The 13439-nt window shown below is 44.9% G+C and overlaps 1 protein-coding gene across 1 annotated transcript in view; it reads left to right on the top strand.

The window, feature by feature from the left end:
• The first annotated feature begins 9136 nt into the window (after positions 1 to 9136).
• Positions 9137 to 13439, top strand: part of KCNN3 (potassium calcium-activated channel subfamily N member 3) — a 279573-nt gene continuing 275270 nt past the window's right edge. The window contains exon 1 of the mRNA XM_069218215.1: positions 9137 to 10182. Coding sequence (XP_069074316.1) covers positions 9397 to 10182 — 786 coding nt within the window. The 5' untranslated portion in view covers positions 9137 to 9396. The remainder of the gene's footprint in view (positions 10183 to 13439) is intronic.

Here is a 13439-nt window from a genome sequence, read left to right as displayed (position 1 = left end):
GCTTCAGGGTACTAAAACAAAGATGGCAGAATACATAGTATACAGGGAATATTACAATTCTAAAAATACAAAAATACTACATTTAGGAAGTAGGTTAATAGAGATTACTAGAGCAGGGAGTTAAAAGCATGCCAAATAAGAGTTGGCTAAACTGCTTTTTAAATATCCTGCGGTAGGGAGCAACGTGTTAGTTCAGGTCATAATCTCTAGGTAGAGTTCCCTAGATCTAGGCAAATATTTGCAAAAGAGAACCAAGCAATCATTTTAAACTAATGCATTCGGACATTCATATTTTGCATTTAGATGCAGAGAAATGATCAAACGAAAAAGTGAATAAAGCAATAGGTTGCAATGACTATGTTTGAAAATGCACGTTTTTCATTGGGATCTTGGTACAATTTGAAGGCAAAAGTGAGAAAGGGAATAGGTATTATTGAATATACTCAAAAATTGTATTTTGCATTGGGAAATTAAAAATGTTGGTTACAATAAATTCGAAATATCCCAAATTTGGGAAAAAGTTACTTTTTTAATTAATGTCTTAGGTGTGGATATACTGTGGTGAAGCAAATTTCGAATCAATAGCATTTTCCTTTTTTTAATAAAATTTGATTCCTGGTCGAGTTTACTGATCTGTTCAACTTTTTGTGGTCAATAAAATGTGTATTATTAGAATAGTTCAACATCAACGACCCACAGTTGAACATATGCTTTAAAAATATTCCTGTGATGTTCTTTGCCATAAACACCAGATATAAGGCAAACACCACTCGCTGCTCTACCACACAATGTACCTGTAAAAACCTCTGGATCACACCTCTGATCCCAAATCACCTCGGACAGCACCTTTGGAATTTTTTTGTCACATTTTTTAAACATAACATCGGTCATCTATGATTTATCCACGGATAGATCACATGTTAGGCATCGTCCATTATCAAACATTCTTGAACAAAACCTCCAAAACATGTCATACTTTGGCAGGACTGAATTAGGTGAAAAGCTTGAAGGGAAAATTGAGAAACACAATTAGTCAGAAAACATTCATATTATAATTACTAAGATATTGAAAAGTTTTTATAACGGGTAAACTAAATAAAATAAATATATTTTTTAGGCTAAATCATAGATGACCGATGTCATGTTTAAAAAATGTGACAAAAAAAATTCCAAAGGTGCTGTCCGAGGTGATTTGGGACCAGAGGTTATTCTGCACATCACACTCATCCCCTTTTCATGATCCTGCCTCTCTCTTGTCCCTTATGGGTCCCTCCTTGGTGCAGGTTTCCAAGTTTAACCTTTGTCAATTTGCAAAATGAGTAAATCTCTACCCGAGCAAGATAGGAAATCCCTGGATGAAGAGTTGCTAGTTTATGTGTGACTTGGGCCGTGGGTGTCACGACCCATGAACAAACCTGTGCGAAAGAGTTGAATGATGGAATTGAAGCTGCCTTACACACTGTGGACCCCTCCCTTTGCCCAGTTAAGTGTATACTTGTGTATTCTTCTGGTCCATAGAGTATTTTCAGACTACAATTTAAACCCAGAAGGGGTTAATATTTTCTTTTGCCAGTCTTACTGAAAAGCTCATTACAACCACATTTCAGTGATATACACCGTCACTCAGTGATGCTTAACTACAATTGCTATATGTTTATGGGTCGTGTAAAAGGTATAACAATGTCACAATATTTCACCCTCGGTTTGCCTGCACTATGACTGTGTAAAACTGGGAAACGTCCAGATTTTAGTTCCTCCACACGAATACAAAGGCCAGTTTCTAGAAAATATTTATTTGGAGCAAGAGGTGGCCCTCAGATGCATGTGAACGCATTTTGACACAGGATAGGATTGTGGAAAGAGTCAAAATGTACTTCTTTAGTGGATTTCGTGCTCTCATTACTGATGTTTATTTAAAAAATGCAACTTTGGCTGCCCTTCACTAATCTCCAGTTTAAGTATCTCTGTAAGGTTTCTCTGTTGACAGAACTTAATGTACGGTTGTTCTTTGTACCTTTCAAAATTTCAAAGCCTACAATCAGCGGAAGCCCTGAACTTCCACCCTCTCGTGCATGCACCACAGCACAACGTCCGCTTCTGCACGTGCCTGAAGAGCCCTGCGCGCGCTCGCGTTTCCACGGCAACAAACCACTTAGATTATATGATTGCGGCTCATCCAACACAACTGCGCGCCTTCTCTGACTGAAAGTTCGACGTGGATCTCGTTGCTGCCATTTTCAGGGAGGGAGGGCGCGTTCTCGGTCACTGGAATGTACGGACCAACAAAGAGTCTTGAGGGGTGTTGTTCCCGAAAAAAAACAGAACAATCTTTTTGGGTTATTTGGTTATTTTCTGAGGTTTTGCGCGGGTGTATGCCTGTGTCTATTTACTTACCATTATGAAAACCTGCGTAGCACGCCCCAACGTTGCACAGCGCCACGTGGGCACCCGTGTACCCCCTAGTGCATAACGCCAATAACGTTGATGGGTAATTGCGTCGACCATCTGCCGCAATGAGTGTGTTGGGGTTGTAACTTGGAGTGCCAAGGAAAGAGGATGAAGATGTGCTTAATTTGAGCCGGAGGTTTCCGGTGCTCAGCACCAGCGCTTACTTTTCAGCGCCGGCTCTAAGGACACTCCACTGCTTGGTGGTGCTGTCTGTCAAATTTTGAGATAAGAAGAACAACAGTGTATAAGCCAATGTACATTGAAAATTAATATTACCTGTAGCTCACACCGTTATTATAGCTTTGCGTGGCATGAATATTTTGAACTGTCACACTTTTAGGAGAGTGAGGGGGTTAGTACTTGTGTTCGTTCTGTCATTTGCATCGCTGGCTGGGGCAACAGGTGGTTCGGTGTGCAGTGGCCTCCTAGATGGGCCCTGGTACTTATTTTCTTACAAATTAAGCACTGGGGGCATGTCAGGATACAGCCCGAATGCTGAAATCAGAATATTCTAGAAATGTGTGGTCAGTGACGAGCACTGCAGACCACATGTGGAACTGAATAAGTCTCAAAGTTATACAAACCCAAGATTTATCTTAAGAAAGCAGTGGGGTATTTAGAGTTTGGTGGATGTGTGGCATTCGCAAAAAGTTGGCAGTTCCCATCCATCCTAATTTAATATATAACGATGCGGAAAGGATATCCAGCAAGTTTTGACAGCTGTTCCGCCTCAGCCAAAATCCAAAAATAACTCCTGAGGGCCTAATGCTCCCTGTTACCTGAATAACAGGGAGCATTAGTTCATGAATGTGTAAGCAGGTGCCACGTTTAAGTCAGCCAGCTATGTTTACGATAAACTGGAGTTGGGACAACATCCCCACCTGACCCATAGTGGTTGTATTCTGTGGGTTGACTACTTAATCAAAGAATAAGTCGTTATTAGTTTATTTTACCATCCATCTTCCTAGTCATGGTCCTTACCATGTAAGGTGTACTCTCATCCAAGATACAGGAATCCCTAACCTAATCAGAAAACTGTATATATTTTTGCGCCTATGGTTCGCTTCTGTCTTTTCATAAAGTGCTCCTATGCCTTCCCATCATACTGAGGCAGACTCAAGGTCCAACTGTGGTCAAAACACTTACGGGGCACGGGAAGGAGAGAAGCCAGGATTTTGAGTTGGAAGATGCAGATCGGGAATAATGAAGAGTACTGATTTATAACCAAGGCATGACTAGGGAAGTTTGGGCCAGACTTGTTCACAAATAGCAAAACCTAAAACATCATATTCACTTAGGAAACGAGTTGGTGCTATGCTTTTTTATGGGCCATCACTAACCAATGTGAATTCAAAAGACCCACATTTTAAAAGTTTAAAAAATTCAAGGTTTGGCCCCATTCGAAAAGCTAGCAGGTACTCAGGGTAGCGCTGGTGGCGCTCAGTGTGGCAGTCAGTTTGGTGCTCCCCTCCGTGATCCCCTTTTGCAAAACTTCACTCACTAGACCCTCCATCAGTGCCCTTCACCTCGCCATAGCCCCTCTCTATCATACATTTCATTTCTAATAGCACAACTCATAGTTCACTCACACTCAGTTCTGTAATCTGCATGGTATATGTTCTTTGCAGCAGACACATTAACCTTCTGAGCTAGTTTAGAAGGAGTCAAAACGCCACTAGACAAAACTCTGTTCTCTATCCAGCAGAACCATTAATCACGAGTTATTTTGACATTTATATTGCTGTCTGAAAACTGCTGGACACACAAGGAACATTGCAGCAGTGCTTTTAAACCAATATGTTATTTTTAAACACAACGATCCCCACCGCCAGGTCAGCTCCAGATGCGGCTGCACCAATCGCACCACCGCCTGCAGGTACCCATAGACTTTCTGCTGCGTAACACTGCTTTTTAAACTCGTAAAAGGATTAATTCACACAAATAATTTCATGTGAGTCGAGCTACTCTGAAGGGCAGGTTGTGGGCGCCTCAGGGTTTGAATTGTGCACATCAACAAAAGTGCATATTGAAGAGAACCCTTAAACTCTTCACCGATATCTCCTGCCGGAACAAATTTGGAGATTTACTCCTTACAAAGAAGGGGAAGCAGAGTGGAATCGCAAAAAAATGATGTTGGTAAACGAGGAGGATTTTTCTTCGGAGGCAGATATAATATTTGTGTGGAGAAAAAAATTACAATTGCAAAAATACAGTTGCTTTTGCCCATTCACAGTGGCGTCCCATGTGCAACTGTGCAGGAATACATGCCTCTCCCCCGATACACTCCCATATTTACTAAAGTTTTCCTAGGGTACAGCTGGACGCTTGCTAATGTTGCCAGTTTCCTTCGTAACAGTAGACACCTTTATAAATTACAAAATTAAGTAAATCTAAACCCATGCAAGGTTGTAAATGTACATTGCAGATTTCCTTTCTTTGATAATCGGGCCCTCTCTGTCTCGATCACTTTCCAGCTATAGACATGCCTGTGATGGGGAATTCCCTCACAGTGTCACGATGCAGTGCAGATCTGTCTGCTATTAGATGGAAATCAAAATGTAAACTTTGTAGTTGGGTATCTGCGGAGAGACCTGAGACTGAATAAACACGAAGCTTGTGGTCATCATCAGCAGAATGGTTTAAGATTGAATGAGCATGTATTTTTGCTGATATTTTATAGGTGAAATTAACCTCATTCCCACGTCAAGACATTCTAGGAGACGACTCTACCTTGCAAAGAGCACAACGCAAGACCCTTTTAACCTTCCTGTGTCCGGGGCACGGTTTTGAGGCATTCGCTGCTATGACTATCCTTCTGTATCAGGCTGCTCTCTGAAGCTCTCAGCTGGGTTTCAATCGAGCTAGTGCCACAGCAGGAGAGGATCTATTTGTGAAGGCTTGACATTTTTGCAAGCAACTCACGCAATCCCCGTGGACGTTTTACGTGAAGGTCTTTTTAGACCACAAGAGGGCACCAGTTTGCAACAAATAGGCTCACAAAAGGCCGTTATGAAAGGGGACAGGGAGCGCCACAATGGCGCAATTTAATTTTGTCCAGCAGTTCCAAAATTCCTTCCACTGGACATGGCCATACCTAGGCCAAAGTTGGTGATTGGCATTTTTTTTTAAATACAGGGTGTGTTGTGCCAGAGATTTTGGCTGAGTGAGAATCGGTAGAGATCTTCCATGGAGTCTCACCAAGTGTTTGAAAAAGAGCTGAGGGTGTAGTGGCACTTCACCCCTTTTATCTTGATGTACATGTGTCTGGGAAAAATCATATGCCACGAGTCACTTTCAAGACAGTTGCCCAAAAGTCCATCTAGTAGCCCCAACTCTTACACGTGACTCCGGGAAGACTGCAGGTAACACAAATACAGCAAATAATCACTTGTGGTGAGCGGCCAGAACAACAGACTGTAAACCAAAAATTGCTGATAAAAGAAAACCAGAAGGCAAGCTTTCTCTATCTATGCTCACAGGATCTGGAATAACATTGCCCCAAATCAGAACCGCCCCAGGCTTCCTGCGATTCAGAAATATGCTGACGACCCACCTCACTTGCAATTTTCACAACAGGATTCACTACATATTAATCTGTCTTTAAAATGAATCTGAATCCAGTGCCTAGCAGTGGTAACAGGGGGCTGTAATGCAAGCAAGGAAAACAAGCCTTCCACCCCCTGGCCTAGTAGTAACAAAATACCATATTTGAAGTGTGGTGGGCCCTCACAGCACTGGGCCCTGGTGTCACTACCTGCTGCACTATTGATAACTGAAAGCCTGCCTGCATCGTACCCCAGGACTCTGACCCATGTTCTGTGCTCCAAGACTCTGTAGCTCACTTTGATCTCTACAGATACTTTATATCTATGACAGACAGGTAGACACTTTAAAGCTACTGTGTGGCTTAACACTGCGCTTTTCTGAATGTATGAGCTGGCCGGGCCTAACTGTACTTTTGTCCACCACTCAGCAGTTAGAGCATCACCTGCCAAGCTATCCTAAACCAACTGGAATTATGCATTTTTTCACATAATTATGGATTTGCAGCATTTGCCACATAATTCATCGTCTGCTGCATATTCTGCAGATTTTGACAAACAAATGTTCTTTCTAGCTCAAACAGATGAAAAGTTATTAAAAACAAGGCAACATGAATTTGGATAGATGAATGCCCTTTGCGAAGGTTAACTGGTCAACTTTCAGTTGCTTATTTCTGTATTTGATTGTTGAACTGGCACTAATGCTGTTTAATCTTTGCCCAGACAGTATCACCATGTGTAAAAATCACAAAAATAATGAAGTAATACTGTCAAAAAATATTCTGCGTTATGCCACATAATTTGCCTTTCCATGCTGCATAATATAGTCAGTTCTGACGCATAATCCAGTGCGCACATGCCGCATAGCTCCTGTGGCACTGGCTACCAGTACCTCACACTTTTTGCTGCACCTGATTATTTGTAGTACTTGTTTTCCAAACTTATTTCACTCTATAGTGTATTTCTACCCAATTCCTCCTGGCTAACCCTTCCTTATTTTTAGGTCTGGTCTAGAAGCAGCTTTGGTGGTTTTGTCAGCTTCAAGTGTTCAAAAAAATCCATAGCTAAAAGTACATAAATAATTACATAGAATGGCTTTGAGTCAGCCTTCTTCATCCATTGGCCTGTTACTTTGTCTGTCACCTTTTACTTCTCCCCGTACAGTAGCGTCCAGTACGGGGTCAGCCCGCTTTAGGCATTGGCTCTTGTGCTGTGAAGGACTGCATTTTACCTGACCTCACATGTACATCCACCTCACAAGTGCACACCAATGCCAGGGGCTCGGGGGCAAACCTTCCTACCATTTTTTTGAACTTTCTTTTTTTTTATTTTAAATTATTGATTTCTATTGCATATGGAGAAGTATATTTAAAAAAAATGATTCCGTTTTCCAAGGTCAGACCGATTCACTTTTGTCAATACTTGTTCTCATCGGATTCAATTTTCTTCCTTTTCTTTTCTTTGTTCTGAATCATTTCTCCCCATTTTTGTAACCTAACAGTCATCTTCTTTTTTGTAACAATGTTTCCTATATATATATATATTTTTAATAACATTTCTTCTGTCCTAAATTACTCTATTCTCTCTTCCCTAACTTCTCCTCCTGCCTCCATCTTTCCCTGCTAGTTTTATTTCACTCCCACCATGTTTCCTTTTTCTTTCCTTCCTACCTCCCTTTGTTCCTCCCTCCCTCCACTCCTCTCTTCCTTTCTTTCTCTAACCCTTCCTTCCTCACTTTACTTCCTCCAGGTCTTCCTTTCTCCTACAGCTGCCCCCTTAGATCTATTTCTCCTCCTCGTCTTCCCTTCTCCTTCAATCCTCTCTCCAGTCCTTCTGTTCTCTCTTTAAGTCTCCCCTCACTACCGTATTCATCTCCTGCTTACCTTCTTTACCTCCTTCATTCATTTCATTTAGATTCAGTTTTAATTAATTTCACTCCCCCTTTACAAGTCTCATCCTTTTCCCCTTCTTTTCTTTTTCATGTGCCTTTTTCTTCTAATTTCCAGTCTTTACTTTTTCTTGGGATCATCGTTAACCTTTACCTCCTTGCTGCATTGTTTGTCTCTTTGCTGTCAAGTACTTTTCTATTTACTATTATTTCTATATTATTGCGTACATTCCTTTATTCCATTTTTATTTCTATCTTCAGGTTTTTTTGTTTTTCTCATTTTTTTTCTTCCTTTCTTATCCTTCGATTTTCTTCCTTTCTCATTGCCCACTCCTAATTTCACCTATTCTTCTTCTTTTCTTCCTTTCCCCTTCCATTCTGTTTTCTCGCTCCATTTTATCCTACTCTTTCTTCCCTTTTCTCTTTCATTTTTCTTACCCTCTCCGCCATGTTTTCTGTTCCCTTCCACCTTCCTTTTGCATTTTCTTTCTTTTCGTCCCACTCTTTCCATTTATTATCGGTCTCCTTCTTCTGTTTCATGTTTGTTCGACTTTATTTCTTTCCTAAACGTACTTTGCTTCTCTCATTTTCCTCTTTTGCGGTTTTCATTGCTTTTGTATTCCCTTTCTCCCAGTGTTATACTTTGTCTTCACTGGTCATATTTTGTTTACTCATTCTCGTCCTCTTCGTCTATTCCATTATTTAGTTATTTCTTTCACTCTTTTTTCCATTTTTCGATCTAGTTTTCTCATTCCTTCTTTTCTTCTTCCCTTGACAGTTGGAGAAAGTTTCTGATTCGGGTAACGTGATCCCAGCCTTGCTAGGACTGACAAAACGAATAGTTAAAATAATGAAGTATAATAGTTCAACTTTTCATCTTAATATTCCCGTGAATGTAAAAGTTTGCATTGTTTAATTAATAGTCATGTATAGAGCTCGCGTATCAGTAAGAAAGGAAACACTTCCTCAATTAATACCTTTTCAGCCCTCTGGCTAGTCTAGTTTCCCGCAGATAATCTGTCGGTCTTGTGCTTTGCTATTCTTCGTTCCTGATGCAGTGCACTTCAGACTTCCACATGGACATATCAATGGTTCAATTTCTGTTAGCCTATAAAACTACATCTCCCGGTAGGCCAAGAGGCTCAGTGCATGTTCAATGGTGTAGCTTGCTGAGGGAGGCGGACCTGAAGGGGTTTGCACGGCAGCCAATGGGAGTCGTCCCAGCTGCTAAGCTGTGGGCTCGCCTGCTTAGCAGAGCAGAGTGTATTGCCAGAGAGAAGCGGCAGCTTCATCGCTACCTCTGCCTCTTGCACCCTCCTCCCTGCACTGACACAGTGCTTCTCTGAGGGATAGCACTTGGGCCCTGGCCAGGGAGTGTTGAAGCCAAAGAACATGGGAGCCCTGCCAAGGCCTTTCTTGTGGTCTACAGCATTGATGTCTTCTCTTCCTGTGGAAACCTTCTGAAAGAGGGGGGCAAGCCTGGGGGGTCCTTGGAAGGAAGTCCAACCAATCCAGATCATGGAAACCGCTGGCCACTTCCATGACTCCGGGGTTGGGGACTTGGACGACGACCTCAAGTGCCACTGTCCCATTGCTGGGGACGAACAGCAACAGCAGCACCACAACCTCCACCTCACGCACCCCATACACCACAACCTGTTGAACTCTTCGCCTACAGCATTCAGGGTGCCTCCATGTCCCAACTCCTGCCCCATAGCTCCACCTTCCTCGAGGCATGGCAGCCAACTGAACTTAAATGACCACTTGGCTGGTCATTCTCCAGGGTCCACCTCTTCGGCCGGTGGCGGAGCTGCTGCCGGGGGCTGTAATAAGCACAGACAGGCTAGTCCACTAGTGCACCGGCGGGACAGCAACCCATTCACCGAAATCGCCATGAGCTCATGCAAGTACAGCGGTGGGGTGATGAAGCCCTTAAGGGGGCTGAGCGCCTCCCGCCGAAACCTTATTGAGTGTGAACCTGAGGTTCAGCTGCCCCTGCAGACCTTTGGTGCCGGCCACCCACCTGAGATCGTCATCTCGTCACGGGACGAGAACCACTCCACCCAGACACTGTTGCACCATCATCAGCTCCACCACCACCACCCTGGCAGCATTGGCAGTGCCAGCAGCAACTTCCCTAAAACTACCAAGAGGAAGCACCAGAACATTGGCTACCGCCTGGGCCACCGGAGGGCCCTTTTTGAGAAGCGCAAACGGCTCAGTGACTATGCCTTGATCTTTGGGATGTTTGGAATAGTTATAATGGTGATAGAGACCGAGCTGTCTTGGGGTTTGTACTCAAAGGTAGGGTCTTTAACCTTCTCTTTTCACAGCACTCCTGTAGGCGGACCAGAACTAATCTGTAAGAACAAATCTGTGCCCTTTATGTGTCTTGTACATGTCAGTGGTGAGACCAGAACAAATATGTGCTCTATGTGTGCCTGGCCCCATGGGTAATGGTGACAGAACCAAGCTGTGTGCCTATCTGCTTTACTTGTGAGAACAGAACCAAGCTTTGTCCTATGTTTGCTTTTCAAAAACAATACGTAAATATGTCTATCAAAAGTGAGAACAGGTAACATTTAATGTAGACATGCCTTTTACTTTCATTGGAGAAAATAAGACAAATTTGTACTCTGGGGATGTCCATCAACCACTAGTGAGAACAGAACTCGCATGTCCCATGTGTGCATTTCACTATCACTATTGAGAAGAGCTCGAGTATGAACCTTATGTATATCTATTCTCATCACTAGTGAAAACAAAACGAATCTGTGACTGGTATGCGAGTTTCCTCATCAGTAGTGAAAACAGAACCAATCTGTGGCCACTATGTACCTTTCCCTATCATTAGTAAGAGCAGATCTAATTAGTGTTCAGTGTGTGAGTGTGCACCTTTCCTCTTCGCTGGTGAGAACCTGATCAGTCTGTGCTCTATGTGTACCTTTCTTCATCACTAGTGAGAAGAGACCCAAACGGTGCCCGGTGTGTGCCCCTCCTCATTTGTAGTGAGAACAGGATAAATCTGTGCTGTGCTACTGTCACTGGTGAGGACAGAGTTAAACTGCCCAGTATGTAGCTTTCCCTGTCACTACTGCGAACAGACCTCAACTGTGCCAGATGTGTGCCTTAAGAGAATCAATCTGTATCCAGTATGTTCCTTTTCCTATCGCTAGTGAGAAGAGAACCAATTGGTGATCGGTGTGCGACTTTCCCTGTCATAAGTGAGAAGAGAATATTTTCTGTGCCTGGTGTCTAGTGACAACAGGATCAATCGGTGCCCTGTGTGTGCCTTGTCCTATCACTACTGAGTAGAGAACCGACCGTGTGACCGCTGTGTGTCTTTCCCTATCACAAGTGAGAAGAGAACCAATCTGTGACTGGTGTGTACCTTCCACTATCACTAGTGATAAGGTAATCAATCTGGACCGGTGTGTGCCTTTCCCTATCACTAGTTAGAAAGGGATCAAACTGTGACCGAGGTGTGCCTTCCCCTCTCACTAGTGAGAAGAGAATCAATCTGTGATCTGTGTGTGCTTTCCCTATCAATAGTGTGAGCAGGACAAATCTGTGCCCTGCGTCTTCCCGCCTCTCCCCATTACCCTAGGACCTGATCTTTGTGTATAGCTGCCCTCCCTCATAACTAAGCAGGCGACCTTTCTCTGCCTCTCGTGTGCATGGACCCTTCTCTGCCTCTCGTGTGCATGGACCCTTCTCTGCCTCTCGTGGGCATGGATCCTTCTCTGCCTCTCGTGGGCATGGATCCTTCTCTGCCTCTCGTGTATCTGGACCCTTCTCTTCCTGAACCCTTCTCTGCCTCTCGTGTGCATGGACCCTTCGTGTGCATGGACCCTTCTCGGCCTCTCGTGTGCATGGACCCTTCGTGTGCATGGACCCTTCTCTGCCTCTCGTGTGCATGGACCCTTCTCTGCCTCTCGAGGGCATGGATCCTTCCCGTGCATCTGGACCCTTCTCTGCCTGAACCCTTCTCTGCCTCTCGTGTGCATGGACCCTTCTCTGCCTCTCGTGGGCATGGACCCTTCTCTGCCTGAACCCTTCTCTGCCTCTCGTGCATCTGGACCCTTCTCTGCCTGAACCCTTCTCTGCCTCTCGTGTGCATGGACCCTTCTCTGCCTCTCGTGGGCATGGATCCTTCTCTGCCTCTCGTGCGTCTGGACCCTTCTCTGCCTGAACCCTTCTTTGCCTCTCGTGTGTCTGGACCCTTCTCTGCCTCTCGTGTGTCCCCTACCCCCATCAAACGTAAGAACACCACACATCTCCAGGATGTCTTTCTATCCTCTGTGAAAAGTGAGAATAGAATCAATCTTTGCTGGATGTGTGCCTATAAATATCTATCTACAGAGAAAGCAGCCTGTGCCTCCGATGCATTATTAACACCTCTCCTCCTTTAGAACAAGACACTTCCACAGTAGGGGTTGGACTATATGTTCCCTGGTGTCTTTCAGGGGTGCTGACAATCGTATGCGACTTAGAAAATTCACCATTTCCCTCCAGCGAAGACCTCTCCAGGACCTCCACTCAGGTGTACCTCTGTAAATGACCCCCCCCACCCCCACCCAAGGGAAGACCCCGTCCCCCTAAGACCCCCGAACCAGCCTGTCGAAGGTCCATTTGACTATAATAAAAAAAGACAGCGAATGTTGCACATGGCTCCAAGCCTCACCTTACAAGCCCCCCTCTCCCCGTCTGTTAAACTTCTACACATTAATCATTTATCACGTTCGGGTGCTGCCCTCGCTTTGATCACTCTCCCGCCCCCCACTTCTCTCTGGGCTCAGCCTGCTACAAAATAAACTTGCTTTTTTTTTTTTGTATTGCAAACCAGCTTCCCCTCCCTCCGGTCTGCAACCTGTTCCACTCCCCGAGGAGATCTGGCTGCGCGGCGAGCGCGAGGCACCGCTCCTGGGAATAATGTCGGTTTAACGGCTGGGTGTGGGGGGCGGGTGCCGTGGTGGAAGATACTATCCCGTCCGCGCGCCGGGGGTCGGCAGTCACAGAATAAAGTCGCCACGCGCACCCAGCACACCAAAATGGCTACAGGTGTCACCGAGAGGAGGGAGGGGGGTAGAGCGCCGCAAACGGAAGGAGACGCTGGATAGAGGGAATGGGGACAGACGTCTGGGAATGAGGGAGTGCTGGAATGAAGGGGGAGAGGCGGGGTGGTGAGGGTAGGTAGCTCCAGAGCTAGAGAGAGGTCGTGATGACGGGAGGGGTGGGCTGGGGATGGGACGAGGTGAGAGGTTTGGGGCCAAAATGGGATGAACGAAGGAGGAGCGAGAGGGAAGGAGGAAGGGGCCAGCGAGGTACTCGAAGAGTCAGTGGGGTTCTTGAAAAGAAGAGGTGGAGGAGATGGAGGCTGTTGGGGCAGGGAGAGGAAGGAGGGGAGGCGGGGAGCAGAGATGGAAGGCGGGAGATGGAGAGGTGGACGTGAAGGAGAAATGGAATCCATGAGGAGGCTCTTCGGTGATTGGATGGAAATAGGGGGCGCATGCAAGCAAATTCCATCGCCTCAAGGCGCACAGTTCATTATAGACCTAGGC

Source organism: Pleurodeles waltl, chromosome 12 (genome assembly GCF_031143425.1).
Source record: "Pleurodeles waltl isolate 20211129_DDA chromosome 12, aPleWal1.hap1.20221129, whole genome shotgun sequence".
NCBI classification, from domain to species: domain Eukaryota; kingdom Metazoa; phylum Chordata; class Amphibia; order Caudata; family Salamandridae; genus Pleurodeles; species Pleurodeles waltl.
The sequence above is the reverse complement of the archived record's forward strand: the minus strand, read 5'-3'. Positions and strand labels throughout refer to the sequence as shown.